General features: G+C 49.7%; 1 protein-coding gene across 27 annotated transcripts in view; it reads left to right on the top strand.

Annotated features, from left to right (window-relative positions):
• Nucleotides 1-246: 246 nt before the first annotated feature.
• The window catches only part of LOC147571450 (pleckstrin homology domain-containing family M member 1-like), a 191,938-nt gene continuing 170,949 nt past the window's right edge, over nucleotides 247-21,235 (top strand). For 22 of the 27 annotated variants that reach the window (XM_086696388.1, XM_086696389.1, XM_086696372.1 and 19 more), the window contains exons 1-5: nucleotides 247-377; nucleotides 6,119-6,207; nucleotides 9,439-9,686; nucleotides 11,422-12,048; nucleotides 18,511-18,922. In XM_086696388.1, the coding sequence (XP_086552514.1) occupies nucleotides 6,160-6,207; nucleotides 9,439-9,686; nucleotides 11,422-12,048; nucleotides 18,511-18,922 (1,335 nt within the window). In that variant the 5' untranslated portion in view covers nucleotides 247-377; nucleotides 6,119-6,159. Of the gene's footprint in view, nucleotides 378-2,061; nucleotides 2,230-2,808; nucleotides 2,952-3,121; nucleotides 3,147-5,693; nucleotides 5,719-6,118; nucleotides 6,208-9,438; nucleotides 9,687-11,421; nucleotides 12,049-18,510; nucleotides 18,923-21,235 lie in introns of those variants that run through there. The other 5 variants (XM_086696377.1, XM_086696376.1, XM_086696378.1 and 2 more) reach the window with 5 other exon arrangements.

Here is a 21,235-nt window from a genome sequence, read left to right as displayed (position 1 = left end):
CGGGATCTAGTGAGACGCAGACACTTCTGGGGGCGGGCAGTAGGACACGTTCCGCCCGACACTGGTGGGCTACCCCGGTGGCCTCGCCTCTTCGTGCGCATCTCGGGTCGCAGAGTCCCCAGCCTCCCAGATCACTCACCTGCTCCGGGGCTGGTGACTTGGGCTTTCCCGAGCGGTGGCCCCGCCCCGAGGCTCCGCCGGCCCTGCGATTGGCTCCGCGGTCCGGGGGCGGGGCCGGACGCCGAACCAACGTGATGGCGTCCGGCGCCGCGAGCGCCGTTTCCTGTTGTCGCTGGCCGGGAGGCCGCAGCGCCTGGTCGGAGGCTTAGGGGCTGCCGTGGCCAGGAGTGCCCCGCGCCCCGTCCCCGCTCCCTCTGGTGAGTTAGGGGTCAGAGGGCGAGGAGGGTGAGAAGGGACGGCGGGGCCGAGACGAGAACGGGCGATGGGTCACCAGCCCTGTCCGTGATCGCAAACCCTTGGTTGCTTTGAAACTGTCCTGCTTCAGAGCCTTTTCCCTTCCCCGCCTGAGCCCCGCACCCTACCCCACTCGGACCCGAGCCTTCAGCCCAAACAGCCAGTGCTGACCCGTCCCCTTCCTCTTCTTCACCCGTGACCCGAGCCCAGCCCTTACCCTCACCCCTTCACCACTGGTCTTGCGTAAGTGCAGCCACACTCGACCCCACGGCAGCCCACTTCCAACCCCTAGGACAGCCACTTCCCTCCGCCTCCCTCTGACGCATCTCATTCTCACCCCTCAACCCCTTTGGCGATCCCAGTGCTCCACGCAGACCTCCTCGAACCCCCCCTCCCCCCTCCCCGTCTTTCTGGCTTACCCCTTTTCAGGCTCAGCTTTCTTATCCCAGCCCCCCTGCTCAGCCCCCCAAGGTCTGCTCAGCCAAAACACCCACCTCCCCCCACTCATTTAATACCTACCACCACAGTAGATGCCCTATTGCGCTTACCCCCCTCTTCTTGATAACTCTGATCTCAGCCCTATCTCAAGTCTTGTATGTATCTTCTTGTCCTCGCCCACTCAACCCCTAACTTCCAAGCCCACCCCGTACTTTCTTTCCATCCCCAGCCAGCCTGAGGACACTTCATTCCTGAGTCTTTGCTAAACCACCCCCCAACTCTTGCTGCCCTAGTTCCCACCACCCCTACCCAATCTTGTTAGACTGACGTCTTCCTATCCCCGTTTCAACTCTTCATCCCAACTCTGCGCCCATTCTTCCCTTGATGTGGTCCCCATTTGATCTGAGAACCTAGTGCAGTCCCCTGCCGACCCCACCTGCTTTCTCAGAGCCAGGCACTTGCCGAACACCTCAATTGATGCAGGGCCTCAGATGGTAAGTAAGTGTGGAGGAGTAGAGATCCTTCTCCCGTGGGTCAAGTGCTTTTCCTGGATGTCAGGTCCCCTGTAGCTGTCCTTAAGGATTGTGTTCCTGGCATCCATATTACATCACTCGCGTTGGCTGCTGGAATGGTAGGTATCATCCAAATACCTGGAAGGTGAGGGACAGCTACTCATTCAGCTGGGGCAGTGGGAGCTTATCACTTCCTTTTGGGTGATGATCTGGAGAAACTCCAGGGGTTCCACTGTGTGGGGTTGGCTGTGGTCACAGAATCATGTCCATGTGTATTGCCCTGCCGCTTAGAAAGGACCCTCACCCAGTGCCCCTCCTGGCCAGAACTGGTTGTAGATTAGTCCCGCTACCGAATGTGCCAGAGGTGACGTTACATGTTGTGAAGAGTAGAGATGAGTGGATCCTGGGGACGCCGAGGCCTCCGTGGAGGCTGTTGAATTGCTTCCTCTTTTGGCAGGTGCTGGAGCATTGAGTTTTGACCATTTTGATTACCCATGAACACAGAGAGTCAAGTTATCTCAGAGTAGCTAGACATTCTTGAGGCACCCAGGCTCCATTGTTAACATTTATAATCTCCTGGGATTTGGGGGTGCACCTCCCCTCTAAGTTCTGGTGACCAAACTCCGAAGGATTGGCCATTTGACAGCCATTGTAAAGGACCCCAAAGAAGACCCATTGTCTTTGCTTGCATTTGTAGTCTCACGCCTTCGAGAATCGGATGGCCTTTGACCTTCAATGTCCCCTTCCGTGAAGGTGTGATCTCTGAAGGGTTTCAGCCTGTTGGCAGCTTGGTGTAATGGAAGGAGTTCCACAGTGACCCCACCACTGAAAAGTTGTATACCTCAACCTCTTACGGTCTGCAACGGTCTGAGCCTTTTTATTTTACTCATCTGTTCATTCAGCAAGTATTTCTTGAGCACCACCCTGTGCCGTGCACTGTTTGAAGCATTAGAAATACAATGGTGAATGAGTCAGGCAAAGGTCCTGCTTTCATTCACTCAGAGTTTGGTCCTTGCCAGAATCTTAAGGGACCTGGGACAAGAATATGGGAGAGATGGGTGTTGTTGGATGGAAGGAGGGAGGGAGGAAAGAAAGATACCCAGTGTTCCTAGACTTCACATTTCTGGCCTCCCCCACTAGCCTTTGGACTGGGAATCACGAGCTAGAAGTTGCTTGCCCTCCAGCTGATATTCAGTTGCTTTGCTGCCCTACCCCCCCCCCCCCACACACACACCCATCCCACCCCCCACAGGGCTCTTGTCTAGAAATCCGACTTTCTTCAGGTAGAAGGAGGTGCTGTTTACTCAGCACTCACATGTCTGAAGTATCCGCTGTCTTTCTGAATCAGAAGATAACTTTGTCATTTGTTTCCAACTGAAAACCCTGACTCATCACCTGGTAGAGCAGCTGGAGGGCTTAAACACCGGCCTGTTGTCGTGCATAGCCAGGTGCAGGATCGGAGTCAGGCCGTAGAGACGAGGCTGTCGCGGATGGCGGGGAAGTCTCTCAGAAGAGGAGGTTGCTGTTTACTGATGAACGGAGTGTTTCGAAAGTGGTGAAGCCAGGTTATCCATTTCTTCTTTTAATGTAAGTCTCATCTGAGTCCTTCTCCTCTTTTCGTTCTTCCTTAGTCTCCTGAGGAAGTGAAATTGGATGTTTATAGAAGGCCAGGCAGTATCACGAAGAGAATCAACCACAACGATTCCTTCCTGTGTGTTGGAACGTTTGAGGAGGGACAGCTCGGAAACCTGGCTGCCATGGAAAGGACCTGTGGTCAGCTAGGTGGGGCCACAGATCTGATGGGCAAGATTGTTTCTTGTCAGTGTTAGGCCTTCTTTGATAAGGTGGAGCTTCTGAAGAGTCTGTGAATAATAAGTTTGCCTGAAACTCTTTGAACCAAGGACCTGGGACAGTATGAACTGGCGAAAGGCACAGAGCTTGGAATGAGAAAATTCTGTCCCTCACCTGAGGCGTGTTTCTACTGAGCCTCAGTTTTCTCTTCTGTGAATGAGGGATAATCATCCTTCTCTCACAGGATTGTTTTAAGAATTAAATGAGGATAGAGAATGAGATCCTGTGCCAGAGTGAACCGATACCGAGGGGCAGAGGTAGACGAAGGGTGGCTTAGGAGTTTCCTAAAGGCACACGGCACTCACCTTTTCTGCTCAACTGTATCAGGGATGTTTGAACTCTCTACTTGCTCTCTTTATTCTGGGTCTCCTGAAGACCCACCCCTCTTTTGTTTGCTTCTTGGTGTCAGTGAAGACAGTTCTGAGGATAGAAAGTGAAACCAGTCCCATAGCATGGTAGATGGGGGTCTGGCCCACCCAAGGAGCCTGCTGGAGTGCTGACCTAGCAGTCAGGAGACCCAGAGCCCAGAGATCTCACATCGTAGATGGTCGTGGTCCTGCCTCTGAGCCATTGCCTGCCTTCCTGAGGCGTTCTAGCACCGACAGGCCTATGTAGGGAGCTTTGGTTTCCTGCAAAGAAAGATGTGCCCGGAACTTTGGCCTGACCCCCACGTCTCAGTTCTGTTTTGTGAATTGTCAAGTGGCCATTCTTCTAGGTTTCTCTGCACGGTTGTCCTTTTGTGACGTTCCTGACACTGTTTTAGGTCCCAGTTGTCTCTTGTCTGGCCCTGCTCTGACCTCAGTGTCAGTTTACTTTGTTTTTTCAGCAGATCCTGACTTGGCCAGGACACCCACTTAATGATAAGCCTCCCTCCCTCCAGTGAATATTATTTTCAGTTAATTAGTTGATGAGGCCTCAATGGTCCTCCTCTTCAGATTGCTGAGGCCCAAGCCTTGAGGCCGGCTGAGGGAAGGGCAGTTTTAGGGCTTGAGGCTCTGTCTAGAAGGGCAGGCCCCCGGAATTACCAAAGGGGATTGGATGCCAGGGTCTCAAAGCCAGAGAGCCTGAACTTGGCCTGCAGGGCTGCGTAGGGTAGCCTTGAAGAAACCCAGCCTCTAGGATCAGGCACGGTTTCAGGACCGACTCTGTAGTACGTCCCCTTCTCCCGGTGCCCTGGTGGCCAGAGCATGGAGCTGGTCTCCAGCAAAGGGTCCTGAGGATTCCCGGTGGGTAGGAGCTGGGAAAGTGGTGGAGGGAGAGACAGTGTGATGGGCTGTGGCCAGGGGCTAGTGTTCCTCCTGTCAGTCTGTTGTGCGCTGACCAGAGCTGGTTTCGTGGGGCCCGTCCTCCACACACCTGTCTCCCTTTGCATGTCCTTACTTAGGAAGGTCGGCGCTGGGTCCTGTTCACCCTCTGCCGGATCCAGAGGCCAGGGGTGAATCAGAGCGTCTTTCATCATTTAGGGCCACCCTGCCGTTCTCCATGCCTCGCTGTTCGCCTGTAAACCTTTCCTGCCAGACTCAACCCGATGCTCCCTTGCATCCCGCCACCTGGGCCCCCGGCCGAAGAGCCCTCCTCCCAAGACTCCCCTGCCCCCTCCCCAGCCACCCCTTAGCCCTAGCTCACACCTGCCTCTTCCAGAAGGGTGGATGTCATCCTGGCCGAAGGTGGTAGAGCCCGCCACTGATCAGCCCTGGGATCTTGGGAAGTTCCTTGACCTGGGTCAGCTTTGATTTCGTATCTGTTAGATCTGGATAATAAAAGAGCTCGCCTAGGGTGGTTCCAAGGAATGAATGAAGCAATGTGTGTAAACAGTACAAAATCCATTCAGCATGCCTCCATTTGATAACTTCTTTGGGCCATCGGTTTTTGAGAACAGAGACAGCGATGACCTGTTTTTTGGTGTCCCTCCATGCTCGGCAGTGTGGTCACTAGAGATCTGTTTAGATGGGAATGTGCCTACCCAATCCTGGTCCGTCCAAGTGGCTGGGGCGGTCCAGGCGAGCCAACAGCCCCCCCCCCCGAGGCTCAGGTTGAGGCCCCCCCCACCCCCGACCTAAGCCACCCCCGGGGGGTGGGGGGGAGCCAGTGCCCTGAGGGATTTACCTGTGTACTGACTTCAGGTAGTTGAGCGGACTCATTCAGACAGTGGCCTTTGCCTGTAAGGCTTGGCCACATCCAACCGGGGTAATAGACACCATTTATCCTTAGTACCGTCAGGCCCTGTGCTGGGCATTTTCCACATTCATAACCTCCATTTGAGACGTCTGCCGTGGTGCCCCACCTAGCATGCCTAAGTGGTTAGTGGCAAATCGAGATTCGAACCCGTGTTGTTTCCCTTAGGCGTGTCCCTGTGCTGCTCCAGCTGGACCCTCGTGCCTGGAGGGGAAGCAGCTATGTAGCAAGAGGCCCTCCCTTTGGAAACTTCCTTCGGTTGTGCTTGTCCCCGCCGAGCTGGCAGACATGGGGCTGGCACAGGAGTCAGAGGCTCCGAATGTGAATTGTGAGCCCCTGCTTCCTGGTCCATGTGGGCTCTTGGCACCTCCAGCGGCAGCATCCCCCTCGCACCCTTAGTTCTGTATCCAAATCAGCCCTTCATTCCCTGCTTTTTTGTGCCAGCGTGTGGTGTGGCATACAGAGGCCTTTCCATGCCCTGATTAGGGTGGACCCACCCATGGCACATAGGATTCCCCACCTCCTGAGATCCGAGCCCTCAGATTTCTTCTCTTCCCTTGTTTCCTTCCTTAAAATCCACTCTTGGCTTTTACTTTTGAATTCAGAGGCCTTTGCATTGCAGTTTGAGGAAGATGGGCTGACCCGCTGCCTGCTGGGGGAGGGGGAGAATTGGCTGCGGGTGGGGAGCTGGAACCTGCTCATCTGGCCGCCGCCGTCTGTCTCTGCAGGTGTCATGTGATTCTCCGAGGGAGCTGCAGTGTGAGCGGAAATGCTCTCGGTGGTGGAGAATGGACTGGACCCCCGGGCTGCCATCCCGGTAGGCAGTCGGAGAGGCTCAAGGGTGGGGAAGGGGGCACGGGACAGCCATGTCGTTGGTTTTCCTCACTTTGAAATGAATGAGTACTGTCTGGAAAGCGAGGCCTCGGGTTGAGAAAGAGTTATAGCAGAAGCAGGCTCTGAGGAGATCCTGCCCTTTCTAGAACATCTTCTTGGTGATGGAATGGGAATTGATAAAAAACGACGGATTTTAATACGGGCTGCCTAAAGACCAAGGATTTCTCAAAGGAAGTCATACATATGGGGCGCCTGGGTGGCTCACACGGTTAAGCGTCATGATCGTAAGCGGCTCATGGTCTTACAGTTTGTGAGGTCAAGCCCTGCATTGGGCGCTCTGCTGTCAGAGCAGAGCCTGCTTTGGATCCTCGGTCCGCTCTGTCTCTGCCCCCTCCCCCACAGGCACATACACGTATGCACATTCTCTCTCTCTCTCTCTCAAAAATAAGTAAACATTAAAAGAAGGGGCAGCTGGGTGGCTCAGTCGGTTGAGCATCCGACTTCGGCTCAGGTCATGATCTCACGGCTCATGGGTTGGAGCCCCGCATCGGGCTCTGTGCTGCCAGCTCAGTGCCTGGAGGTTGCTTCATATTCTGGGTCTCCCTCTCTCTCTCTCTGCCCTCTCCCTCTCATGCTGTCTCTCTCTGTCTCTCAAAAATAAATAAACATTAAAAAAAAAGAAAAGAAAAGAAGGCATTAGGGTGGCCTGGGTGGCTCAGACGGTTGAGCGTCCATTTGGCTCAGGTCATGATCTCACGATTTGGGAGTTTGCTGTCACCACCTAGCCCACTTTGAATCCTCTGTCCCCCTCTCTCTTTGCCTCTCTCTCTCTCTCTCTCTCTCTCAAGTCAAATAAGCAAACAATGAAAGAAGTATATGACCCATAAGTCATATGAAAAGATGTCTAACATCAAAAGACTGCATACTGTATGACTTCATTTACACAAAATGTCCAGAATTGGCAAATCCATAAAGACAGAAAGTAGATTAGTAGTTGCTAGGGGTCGAGGGAGAGGGGACTAGAGAGGAGTGACTGCTCATGGGCACAGTGTTCCTTTTTGAGAGAATGAAAATGTCCTAAAATTAGGTAGTGGCTGTAGTTTCACTATTCTGTGAATATACCAAAAATCACTGAACTGAATAGTTTAAATGAGTGAATTTTATGCAATGTAAATTGTGTCTCATTAAAGCTGTTATAAAGAAAAAAGGAACAGGGGCGCCTGGGTGGCGCAGTCGGTTGAGCGTCCGACTTCGGCTCAGGTCATGATCTCACGGTCCATGAGTTCGAGCCCCGCGTCGGGCTCTGTGCTGACAGCTCAGAGCCTGGAGCCTGCTTCGGGTTCTGTGTCTCCCTCTCTCTCTGACCCTCCCCCGTTCATGCTCTGTCTCTCTCTGTCTCAAAAATACATAAACATTAAAAAAAATTTTTTTTTTAAAGAAAAAAAGAACATTCAAGTTTTCTAAGAACATTAACATGAACTGTTTGGGCTAAGATAAAAATAAAACAGTAAAATATTTATCCATAATCCTATCAGCTAACAGTTCAAACCAGGTTTTCTGTATTCCCTCCCAATCCTTTTCCAAAACATAGGTATTTTGACATGCTTATATTATGACAGAACTGTCTTTATCTTTCCAAAGGATTTTACATATATGTATTTTATAATTGATTTATGTAACAGACCTTAACGGAATACTTACATGTGTCAGGAACCAGGCCAAGTGTTGAGGATGCAAGAATGAAAAAAAAAAGCAAGTCCTGCCCTCAGAGTAATCCCCCCCCCACCCCCCAACTCCTGTGCTGTAGGTCAGGAAGTATTCGTTCCGTTTAACAGATGAGGAAATTAAGCTCAGTGAGGTTAAGTGAAATGTCTGCAGTGACCCAGCTGTTGACCAACAGAGCTGAGACTAACATCTGCCTCTGACTGCCAGGTCAAGGATCTTTCCTTTTTTCTTTCTTTCTTTTTAAAGTTTATTTATTTATTTTAGGGGCGCCTGGGTGGCTCAGTCAGTTAAGCGTCCTGTTTCGGCTCAGGTCATGATCTCACGGCTCGTGGGTTCGAGCCCTGCATCAGGCTCTGTGCTGACAGCTCAGAGCCTGGAGCCTGCTTCGGATTCTGTGTCTTCCTCTCTCTCTGCCCCTCCCCCCCTCATACTTTGTCTGTCTCTCTCTCTGTCTCTCTCTCTCAAAAATAAACATTAAAAAGATATTTTTAAATAAATAACGTTTATTTTATTTATTTTGAAAGGGAGAGTGAGCATGAGCAGAGGAGGGGCAGAGGAGGGGCAGAGAGGGGGAGAGAGAGAGAGAGAGAGAGAGAGAGAGAGAGAGAGAGAGAGAGAGAGAATCTCAAGCAGGCTCCACACTGTCAGCACAGAGCCAGATACGGAGCTCAAACTCAGAAACCGTGAGATCACGACCTGAGCTGAAATCAAGAGTCAGATGCTTAACTGACTGAGCCACCCAGGTGCCCCTAGGATCTTTCGTAATGTGGACCATGCTCCTGTTTTCTTGGTGTTTTTATGGTTCTAAAGTGGCACTTGTAGCCTCTTCATGGAATCGTAGACCCCTAAACAAGGTGGAAAGCTTCACCCCTGCCCTAGATGGATCACCCAGGCTCCCACACCTGTAACTATGATGGAGCCGGTATTTAAACACAAGATTTCTATGGCTATCAAATCACTGAAGTTCGGTTTAAAAAGCAAAACAAAAGAAAAACATACAACTATCTTTGCAAAAAAATAACTATCTCTGGGGGGTATAAGTACATAATTTTCCTTTTCTCCTCTATGCTTTGTCTCTGTTTTCTTTCTTTCTTTTTTTAAAATTTTTTTCCAACGTTTATCTATTTTTGAGAGAAAGAGAGAGAGCGCGTGTGTGCGTGTGCAAGTGGGGGAGGGGCAGAGAGAGAGGGAGACACAGAATCCAAAGCAGGCTCCAGGCTCTGAGCTGGCAGCACAGAGCCCGACGTGGGGCTCGAACCCATGAACCGTGAGATCAGGACCTGAGCCGAAGTCGGACGCTCAACCGACTGAGCCACCCAGGCACCCATCTTTGTTTTCTATGATTAGCTTGTGCTAGTTTTGCTGTATACACACCCACAGGTAGACGTGAGGCGTGTGTGGGTGTGCGTGTATTTGGTGATAAGCACTTCCCTTCCAGGGGTCACCGCAGGATCTTCTAAAGGCCTGTGTTATGTCTGACACTGACTAGGTCATCAAGAAGAAGCTAGTGGGATCTGTGAAGGCGTTGCAGAAGCAGTACGTGTCCTCGGACACAGTGGTCACTAGCGAAGACGGAGATGCCAGCACCATGTGCAGTGCCCTGGAGGCTGTATTTATCCACGGACTGCATGCCAAGCACATCCGAGCCGAGGCCGGAGGGAAAAGGAAGAAGAGCGCCCACCAGAAGCCTCTGCCTCAGCCTGTCTTCTGGCCCCTCCTGAAAGCTGTCACCCACAAGTGAGATCAGCAGGGGAGGCTTTGCTTTGGGGAGGAGCTTCAGTGTGGGTGACCCTGGGCTCTCCCTCTACAGCTCTATGGGAAGGCAGCAGAGATGCTCTGTGTTCTAGAATGGAGATGGGTGAGATAGGGGTTATTGTTAGACCAAGCCTCAAGAGCCCCTCAGCGCACAGGCAATGGCCTGGGGCTGCTCAGGCCCCTGGCTGGTCGCCTTTAGCAGGAGCCGCTTTTTTGCCACACCGTGGCAAAGTTAGGTAGTTGGAACAGAGAATGTGTGGCCTGCAAAGCCTAAAATCTTTACTAAGTGGCCCTTGACAGAAGAGGTTTGCTGACCCTGCCTTGGAATGTTTGAACATCTCTATGCTAAGTATTATATCCTAAGAGGCTGTGGCATTTTTTAAAGCAGTGGAATCCAGATCATCTGAATATCCACCCTGGGACGTTTGCCTCTGCGGCCCTGGCCCTAACTGCCTGGGCTTTGGAGCAAGCAGCTGCTGGCACGTTGCCTCTAAGGGCTATTAAATGCCACCTGCAGCCTGAAGGTGCCTTGTCGGTCTGTATCTTCCTTTTCCTGCTGACTGCCACCGCCCTATCTCAGGTTCTTACCTCATTCCCAGGTGGCAGTGGCTTTCTAATTGTCCCCCTTATCTCATTCTGTCTGTCCTTAGGTCAGGCAGCTGGTCCACATTTATTGAGCTTAAGCTAACCCGAGCTCATTCCCTGAGCCCTGTGGAGCACGCACTCCTATGGGCGAGACGTGCTCAGGGCACTGTGATGGTCAGAGGAAGGGCATTTACATCAGACCAAGGGTTCGGGAACTGAGTTTGGTACCTGATCTTATCCCGAGCAGCCCACCCAGAAGTCTGCGTGACTGCGGTCGAGTCATTTCCCGGTGTAAAAACTCTCAGGCTCCCCAGTGCTAGCCTGGAGTCCCATTCACTTCGTTGGGGCCCCAGAATCTGTATCCTGACCAGGTTCCCAGGTGATTCTGACGCACAGCCAGGTGTGGGGACCCTTGCCCCACTTTGCCTCACCGGTTGGATGCTCGAGACCCTGCATCACCTGACTTTGCAACCCAATCAGCCGCTCCTCCTCCTCCCCGTGCTGTAACGGGAGTGCTCACCACTCCTGTTACACAGCTGCTGCTTCCCTACCCTTGGTGCCTTTTTGCTGTCAGTCCTTGGTGCCTAAGGTTCCCCTTCCATCTTTGCCGCTTGAAATCCCTCAAGGCCCAGCTCAATGCCTTGCCTATCCCTAATCCCTATGCCTAATCCCTCAATGCCTTGCCTAAGGCATTGTTCTTACTGCAACCTGGAAGTGATTGCCTTCCCCCCACCCCAGCTCTACTGACAACAGGGTTCACCTCCGTGTGCCCTTGAAAGGTAGTAACCTGGACTGAGGGCAGGACCATGTCTGTATCCTGTATCTTCACGGCTCCAAAGACCTGGCACTTAGGGGCTCATCAGATGTATGCCGGATGAGCAGGTGATGTCAAGGGCGCCTGGGGAGTTGTAACAAAAATGGCAATTATCCTGCATGACAGTAACCTCGAAAAAGTGGGGTGTTGTAGCTAAATATTTCTCAATTCCTTGTAGAACACTGCTATCTGAGATTTTTTTCCCAAGCCTGTATATACTTGCAGTCATTATTACTGGCTCCTGCTCACCAGTGGATAAAACAATCCTCCGTGATCTGAAATCATTTCTTGAAACAAGCCTGTCCTCTCCACCCGCAGACACATCGTCTCGGAATTGGAGCACCTGATCTTTGTCAGCACGGACGTGGGCCGCTGCCGGGCCTGGCTGAGGCTGGCCCTCAATGACGGCCTGATGGAGTGCTACCTGAAGCTGCTCCTCCAGGAGCCCGCCCGCCTGTGCGAGTACTATCAGCCCGCAGCCCTGCTTCGAGACGCCGAGGAGGGCCAGTTCCTCCTCAGCTTCCTGCAGGGACTGACGTCCTTATCCTTCGAGCTCTCCTACAAGTCCGCCATCTTAAACGAGTGGACGCTTACCCCACTGGCTCTCTCTGGGCTTTGCCCGCTCTCTGAGCTCGACCCCCTCACCACCTCTGGGACACAACTACAGCGGAAAGAGTCTCTGGATTCAATTTCCCATTCCTCAGGCTCGGAGGACATCGAAGTCCAGCACTCAGGCCATAAGATCCGACGGAACCGGAAGCTCACGGCCTCCTCCCTCAGCCTGGACACCGCCAGTTCATCCCAGCTGTCTTGCAGCCTAAACTCTGATAGCTGCCCACTCCAAGTGAATGGCTCCAAGAGTCCAGATCGTTCCGAGGAGCCCATGTCCTACGACTCCGATCTGGGGACAGCAAATGCCGATGACTCAGACCCGTCTCTGCAAGAGTGAGTGTCCTCCCCCCACTCCTTCTCCTCCCCCTGCCTTCCTTCCTTCCTTCTCCTCTTCCTCTTTCTCTCCCTTCCTATGGCATGTGATTGCCTGTCACTGAGCATTGAGCTCTCTAAGGGCATAAAGGAAAAGAGGACCGTGGCTCTTCCTCAGGGACTGGAGTTGCCGGGACTTATAACTGGAGGCAACATGGGGCAGCGAGGAGAATGGATTCAGGGAGGGCTCAGAGCTGAATCAGGCTCCGGCTCTGCCCCTGGCTGATCTTCGACAAGTTACCTAATTTGTCTGAGGCTTCGTGTAAAATATTATTGCCTCTAGGGCGGAAACTAACGGTTCGGAGTTAGATGTACGACTTCCAAAAGACGCAGTGAAGCCCAGCGCGTCAGGGTGCTCCGCTGCGACCTCCCAGAAGGCCTCTGAAGGACACAGACCCTGAATGAGGCCTGGAGGAGGTGGTGCACAAAAGGGGCCAAGCAAGTGAGTGGAGGAAGAGCACAGGGAGCAATGAACTTGACTAGAGAAGGGACCCTGGGCAGAGCTATCTCTTTAAAAGAACTTTTTTCTATTTGAGTATTGTTGACGCACGGTGTTATATTAGTCTCAGGTGTACAACGTAGTGAGTCACCATCTCTCTATGTTAACCATGCTCACCACAGCAGAGCCTTCTTCGTTCAGGCCCTTTTGAAACATTCGTTTTTTAATAGATTTATTTTTATGGTAAGAAAAAAAAGTCTACCTACAGTGAAACGTCTTTTCCACCTTTGTAACCATAATTATTAATTCCTTACATCTTTCTTTTTCTTTTTTTTAAAGTTTATTTATTTTTGAGAGAATGAGCAGGGGAGGGGCAGTGAGAAAGGGGGACGGAGGATCTGAAGCAGATTCTGTGCTGACAGCAGAGAGCCCAACGTGGGGCTCGAACTCACAAACTGTGAGATCATGAGCTAGGCTGAAGTCAGACATTTAACTGACCGAGCCACCCAGGCACCCCCTTTACATGTCTTTTTCTGATGTTTCTAAATGCATCTAACAGATATGAAAAGACTTTTTAAATGTCTTTTATATTTCTTATCTCTGCCCCATCCCCACAAAGCTATTATAAATATACTGTTTGATACCTTGTCTCAGAAGAGATCAGAATTTTTGTTTTGGAGCTTCATATCAGTTTCTTCAGTTTTTTTTTTTTTTTCCCCTGTGACATGTGTTTCCATTGTATGAATCTACCTTAGTTTATTTGGCCAGCCCTGTATTTACTGGACACTGGAGTTCACTCTTTCTATAAATAACCGTGTGTATGTGATCTTTTAAGTCTATGCAACTATCTCTGTTCAGTAAAGTCCCAGAAACAGAATTGCTGAGGCAAAGGATAAATGAATCTACAATTTTCATAGATAACCGCCTGTTTACACTCTGTCAGGAATGTACCTGTGCCCTCTCGGCCTTGTAGGCAGAAGGTATTATCAAACTTTTGGATATTTGCTCATCTAATAGGTAGAACATGATAAACTTTTTTTTCAAGTTTATTTATTTGTTTTGAGAGAGAGAGAGAGAGAGAGAGCAAGCGAGCATGAGTTGGGGAAGGGCAGGGAGAGAGAGGGGGAGAGAGAGAATCCCAAGCAGGCCCCTCGCTGTCAGTGCAGAGCGTGATGCAGAGCTTGATCCCAGGAACTGTGAGATCATGACCCGAGCCAAAATCAAGAGTCGGACGCTTAACTGACTGAGCCACCCAGGCGCCCCGAAAATGGTAAATTTTTATTAAGCGCTTCCTTCAGCCAGACCCATGTTCCCTCAGCCAGTGTCTAGGATCTTCTTTTCTACTCCTGTGTGCCCCTACCTTCTTGGTTCATTCAAGTCTTTACAGGTTTCCCAGCTGCTGTGGGAAGAACACCAGATTGGGTGCCGGTACGGACTGGCTTGTAGCAGGATCCGGCCTCAAGCCCTGTTCTACCAGTCACAAGTCCAGTAACGGCAGGCCAAGCGTTGGCTCTGTGAGGTTGTTTCTTCATCTGTAAAGTGGAGGCTCCCTCATAGGGATTCTCTGGCTGAGAATCAGATCAGATGCCTGGGGGCGAATTACGGCTGAAGCAGCTTCTGAGCAACAGAGCACATTAGCTAGAACTTTCAAACATCAAACAAGAATTTAGGTAGAACATCCTGGAAGGGAGCAATCCCCGCTCTATCGGCTGGGCCCATGGCGTGACTTAAGTTCACTCACCTGTCTGAACCCTTCCTTGTGTCTCCTCCTCCCACAGGCCAGCCCGCCGGCCCTCTGTCTGTCATGTGCCCTGCTTTTATCTTTCGTGAGTCTTGTGATTGGAAAATTCCAGCTTAAGGCCGTTGAATCAGTGACCGTCCACCCTGTGTGGGAAGCGTCATCCTGGGCATTGTGGGAGAAGTCAAGGGAAGAGGGTCAGGATGTACAGACCAGCGCGGGGCAGTGGCGTGCGGAACCAGCAAACACAGAGCACACAGATGCACAAACACACATCCAGCACCGTCACTCTGAGTGCTGGGCTTGAAGTTATCTTCGCACGTCCACACACACCAGCTCTTAGAGGGTGTGTCTGAGGGTGAAGAGTCACATCAGCAGTTAAGAGTTCGCTTATTTTTGTCATATTACTTAAATATTTGTTTACGTGGATTTTTTAAAGTTGATTTATTTTGAGAGAGAGAGAGAACAGGCGTTCTATCAAAATAAATGTTAAAAAAAGTTTTTTAAAATCATCTACAAGTTAAACATAAAGTACAAAAGATGTAACATTCCAAGGAAATGTATTAACTTAATGTTTTCTGGAAACCAAACTGCAGTTTGCTTTGTGAATAGAGGATTGATGGCCTGAATAGCTTCTTTTGTGTTGGTTGGGTCTGAATTACAGTGATCGCTGAGAAGCACAGCTAGGGGCCGGTGGTTAGGAGTGTGGACTCAGGAGCCAGACTGCTGGAGTCTTCCATTAACCAGCTTTGCGACCCCGGGCAAGATACTCAACCTTTCTGACCTTGATGTCCTCATCTGCAAGACGGGGATAAGAATGCTAGGAAGTGAGTTAAGGTATGCAAAGCGCTTAGAGCAGTGCCAATCACAGGGTGAGTGCTCCATAGGCGGTGTCATCATCATTTTACTACTGGGGGTCCCCGTGATGTCAGTTCTCGCGCTACTTGTCTGTGTATACACGGCTGCAGATCTGTGCTTGGTGATATTTGTCAGAGGTCGTTATCATGAGGCCTTCTCTTGGGGGAAATGATTCTTCGCACATGCGGCCCCCTCCTGTACTTTCATGAGCACCCCTGACCGCCAGGTGGTGCCGTGGACCCCAACGCGCTAGTCCACGCGCTCAGGAAAAGCGCAGGCTCAGAATCGCTTGGCGGGGGCACTTTATGGGGTGGTCATGCCGATTCTCCAGCCCATGCTTTTATTCCACACCTACGCCTCTGTGTACGCGCAATATACGTATGTGTATAATACGTATATGTTTCCAGACTGTCTTCTAAATGAAAGCACAAACTTCTAGAATTTTTCAACAGGCAGTTTTTGAAAAACGCTGCCCTGAGCTGGACAGAAGTGGAAGGACCGGAGCGGTGTCACCGTTTCAGCCCTATGTTGGTTGCATTTTCTTCAAAAGTTTTGAAAATTCTCTTTCTTTCACTTTTCCTTCAAAACCTCATCTCTAGCACTTTTTCCCACTTGATGTGCATGTCTCTTATTCTCTCTGGGTCCTGCCGACCAGCTCTGATCCTGGTGAGACTCCTGTGAACTTGATTTCATCCTGACCGTGGTGTTGATTTGGTGGAAACTCTAATTTATCACACAAGCTTCTTGCTGTCGGGTGGTGTTTCTTTATTCCCACACCCAGTCCACTCCATCATTAAAATGTGTCTTACAGACGAGGGGTCATTTATAATTGATAACCATTTCGGTAATGCTGGTGAATCTTTCCGTAATTCTCTTTCCTTACATTTTTATAGCCATGTGTGTAGAGGCTAAGCAGTCTTGCCAGTGGCGATAAGAACAACCAATGACAAATTGAGGTTAATGTTTATTGAGTACTTACTTTGTGCCAGACACTCTATAAGCATTTTACCTATATGATCTCATTCAGCCTTGAACACAGTCATAGGTGGGTGCTGTTACCGTGCCGGTTTTACGGGTAAAGGAATGAAGTCCGTGAACTTTAGGAACCTATTGTGGGGCCACAGCAGTGTGCCAACCAAAGCCAACCAACATCACCCTTTAAGGAAACCCCTTACCCACTAGCTATGGATTTACCTATTCTGGACATTTAATACCAACGGAATCATACACTATGTGGCTTTTTGTGACCTCCTTCCTTCACTTAGTAGGTTTTCAGGGTTCATCCGTGTTGTAGCATGGGTCATGGCTGAATCATATTCCATTGTGTGAATACACCACAATTTGTTTTATCTTTTCAGTTAGTGGACATTTGTTCTATTCCTACTTTTTGGCTACTGTGAATAATATTGCTGTGAACACTCGTGTACAGGTTTTTGTGCAGACATTGTCTTTTCATTCTCTTGGGTATATACCCATGAGTTGAATTGCTGACTCATATGGTAACTCTATGTTTAACTTTTAAGGAACTACCAAACTGTTCTCCACAGAGGCTGCACCACTTCACATTTCCGCCAGCAGCGTGTAGGAGTTCCATTTTCTCTACACCTTTGCCAACACTTGTTATTCTCTGTCTTTTTAATTTTTAAAAAATTTTTAATGTTTCTTATTTTAGAGAGAGACAGAGAGAGAGAGAGACAGAGCATGAGTTGGGGAGAGGCAGAAAGAGAGGGAGACACAGAATCTGAAGCAGTCTCCAGGCTCCAAGCTGTCGGCACAGAGCCCGACACAGGGCTCGAACCCACGAACCGTGAGATCATGACCTGAGCCGAAGTCGGATGCTTAACTGATTGAACCACCCAGGTGCCCCTCTCTCTTTTTTATTATAGGCATCTTGGTAGGCATAAAGTAGTATCTTATTACGGTTTTGATTTGTATTTCACTCCCGTCTAATGATATCGAGCATCTTTTCATGTACTTTCCATTTGTATACCTTTAGAGAAGTGTCTCTGTAAACCTTTGCCCATTTTTCAGTCAGATTATTTGTTCTAATATTATTGAATTGTAAGAGCTCTCTATATTCTGGATACTAGACCCTTATCAGATATGTGATAATCCTTGGATATAAGATATGCAGATTTTTTTCCTGTTCTATGGGTTATCTTTTTACTTTCTTGATAGTATCCTTTTGAAGCCCAAAAGCTTTTAGTGTTGATAAAGTCCAGCGTACCTATTTTTTATTGTTTACTTATTTGTTGGCTGTCATATAAGAAACCATTGCCTGATCCAAAGATGTATACCTGTTTCCTTCTAAGAGTTTTATAGTTTTAGCTCTTACTTTTAGGTCTTTGATCCATTTTGAGTTCATTGTTTATATGGTATGAGGTAGGGGTCCAACTTTCTTCTTTTGCATGGGACTGTTCGCTTATCCCAGCACCATTTGTTGAAAAGACTATTCTTTCCCCACTGAAATGTCTTGGGCTGCAGATCAGTTGCCCATAAATGTATGGGTTGTTCACCAATGTTTGACTAGCATGTCTTGAAATGTTGTTTGGGGTTATGATGTAGATAAGAGCACACAGCTCAGCCAGAAGACATTAAGGTAGAAACTTGAGTTCTAAAATCCTTATGGAAATGAGCCCACATTAAGGGGAGTTTGGCACGTCTTCTGACCCAGTGTAAACCATTAGGGCAGATATGGGCAATCTCTTGGGCCCCGGGTAGCTTTGTTGTTGTAGGAATCTGTATTCGCCCGTGACATACTCTATTGGTTCATAAACAAAGGAGGAGACAGCAAATAGTTCTAGTTCAGAAACAGAATGTGGATTCTCAGAAGCCTCAGGAGAAGGGGAACAGCCACTAGCCAGTGCACATTTTAGAAGGCCCAGAGTAGTTTTCATGTGCGTGCGTGTGTGTGTGTGTGTATGTAAAGACAGTAACACTGGCTCCCTGTAGTCCCTGAAGCACCACTGAAGGGCAGGAAGAGGCAGTACCATTGGAAGAGTGAGCAGGTGCACACCCCATGTATACTTGCGTGCACACTCCTGCACCCCGTGTACACTGATCTCCGGCAGCAGGTCCTGGGAACAGGAGGCATCTGGGACCCCACATACGGCCCAGCTCTGGTGGACCAGCGCTTGCACCGGAGATCCCGGGCCCCGCAGTTCCCTTGGCCGCCCACTCTACCTCAGTCCCAGCTGGGGAGAAACTTTGTGAGGCGTGTCAGAGGAAGGCTTGTGTGTAAGCAGAGGAGCACGGTGGGTGGATGACGAGGATGTTTTGTTTTGGAAATCCCCAGACAGCAGTTTTGCCTTCTTACCGCCGTCCCAATAGCCTTGGGCATTCTAGCTGACAGCTTGTCACACAGGTTTCTCTGTTTAAAAACTTCCAGGGTATTGTCGGAATTCAGCAAAGCCCAGGTAAACTCTGTGCCAACCAATGGACTGAGCGGACTGAGTGGAGAAATGGAGATTCCCACGGGGCGGGCCTCACTCCCCCTCCCCGGCCTGGAGGCCAGCATCCCTTTTGATGTGCCCGCAGAGCCCCTCCCGCCCCAAGCATCCTCTGGGACTCAAGATGGGGACCGCAAGCAGGAGCCGCCTCCCCAGGCACCTGGCACCCTGGGCTTGCTGCAGTTGGGCACTGCCAAAGCTGTCCCCTCGGTGAGCATTTTAGACCAGAGGCCTTCCAGTCCCGTGGGAGAGGCGGCGGCCAGAGCATTCAGCCCGGGGAGCGGCCAGCAGAAGTCTGTGGAGGATGACGGAGCTGCACGGAGCCTTGGGGTGTCCTCACCCACCAGCCCGGTGAGTGATACAAGCTTTTCGGGGAGAGGTCTTGGGGAAATGTCTCAGAGCTGGTGCAGGGTCTCCCCAGCTAGCCACCCCGAGTGGTCTCTGCCTTGTCTCCATTAGCCCCTCATATCTGTCACGGCGGACGTGAGCCAGGCACGGTGCCAGTCCCTTCCCATGGGTCTCTCTTGTCCTCTCACATTGACCCCGTAGAGAAGATAATTCTCATCTGATCATAGACCCTGCGCATAACCACTGCCACTTATCAGCTCAAGGCCTCGGGCGAGGCCCTTTGCCTCACTGAGCCTTGGTTTCCTCCTCAGCTCTTGTTATTATTAAATTCAGATTTGCTAAAATACCAGACTTTGAGAATACTCATCTTGCAATATGAGCCAGGTTAGAACTGCACCATCCCCTATGGTAACCACTAGCCACACGTGGCTGTTGAATGAGCGTGTAAAATGTGGTTAGCTCAAACTGAGATAAGCTCTGTGAAATAAACACTGGATCTTGAAGGCTTCGTCTGAAAAAAAAAGAAGGTGAAATACTCAATCATTTATCGATTATGTGTTACAATGAAAATATGTTTGATGTTGGGTTAAATATAAAAGTTAATTACACGTGTTTCTTTTTACATTTTTTTTTTAATTTTTTTTCAACACTTACTTATTTTTGGGACAGAGAGAGACAGAGCATGAACGGGGGAGGGGCAGAGAGAGAGGGAGACACAGAATCGGAAACAGGCTCCAGGCTCTGAGCCATCAGCCCAGAGCCCGACGCGGGGCTCGAACTCCCGGACCGCGAGATCGTGACCTGGCTGAAGTCGGACACCTAACTGACTGCGCCACCCAGGCGCCCCTCTTTTTACATTTTAAAAACGTGGCTAGTAAAACATTTAAAATGATACATGTGGCTGGAATTCTGTTTCTGTTGGGCAGTGCAGCTCTAGAATGGGCCGGTCTCCTTTGTTGATAACCCCGAGGGAAGCCAGCCCTGGGAATCTCCTGCACAGAGCCATGGGTCAGAGGCTTGAGAACCATCGGCCCAGTGAAGCGGTTGTCAAAGCTGTGGACCTGAGCTCTTTGCCATTTCACATTTGTCCTTTAGGATGAATAGCCAGGGTAGGAAGTTGTATGCACGTGTGCATGCAGACATACAGAACCCCAGGTTTATCCCAGCTGTTGTCTGGGGTCACGTTAGGATATAGTCTTGCTTTTTCAGCTCCATCCGTGCATATCTCTCATCCGGTAGCTTCCAGATCCTGTAACTCAGGATGGGGCCAAGGCCGTGAAATAGATTAGGACACGCGCTCGCGCGCGCGCGCACACACACACACACACACACACACACACTTTTAAATAGCTTTATTGAGATATAACTCATATACCATACAATTCACCTAATTAAAGTGTATAATTCCATTTTTTTTCGTATATTCACAAGGTTGTGCAGCCATCACTACAATCGAATTTGAAAATATTTTCATCCCCCATAAAAGAAATCCCTTGGGATGCCTGGGTGGCTCAGTCGTTTGAGGGTCTGACTTCAGCTCAGGTCATGATCTGTGGTTCACAAGTTCGAGCCCCATGTCGGGCTCTGTGCTGACAGCTCAGAGCCTGGAGCATGCTTCAGACTCCCTCTCTCTCTGCTCCTCCCCTGCTGATGCTCTGTCTCTATCTCTCTCTCAAAAAATAAACAAAAACATTTAGAAAGAAAAGAAAAGAAATCCCTTACCATTAGCAGTGACGTCCCATCCTCCTCCTCCCGCCTCACTCCCCTCATCCCCTGGCAACTACTTATTTCCTTTGTCTATAGATTTGCTATTCTGGACATTTCACAGAAATGGAATCCTGTAATATGCAGCCTTTGGTGACTGGCTTCTTCCAATTAACATACTGTTTTCAGGATTCATCGTTGTTGGAGCCTGATCTGTGCTTCAGGGAGTAATAATTCATTGTAGATTCCTTTGTATGAACCCGTCACATTTTATTTTGTCCTTCATCAGTGGATAGACTTTTGTTTTTTTCCCCCCATTTTTTTGGCTAATATAAATAACACAGCCATGAACATTCATGTACAAGTTTTTGTGTGGGTATATTTTTGATTGTCTTGGATGTATACCCAGCAGCAAAATCTCTGGGTCACATGGTAACTCTATATTTAACCTTCTGAGGAACTACCAAACTGTTTTCCTAAGCAGCGGCCCCATTTTATATTCCCACCAGCAATGTATTCCATCCTCACCAACAGTTCTTACTGTCTTTTTAAAAATTGTCATTATAGCTAGCAGGCGGCAGGAGCAGTATCTACTTACGGTTTTGATTTGCG

The sequence above is a fragment of the Puma concolor genome, unplaced genomic scaffold, assembly GCF_028749965.1.
Source record: "Puma concolor isolate L17-30 unplaced genomic scaffold, mPumCon1.1.hap2 unalloc_scaffold_27, whole genome shotgun sequence".
Classification (NCBI taxonomy): Eukaryota; Metazoa; Chordata; class Mammalia; order Carnivora; family Felidae; genus Puma; species Puma concolor.
This window is presented reverse-complemented; position numbering and strand designations above follow the sequence as displayed.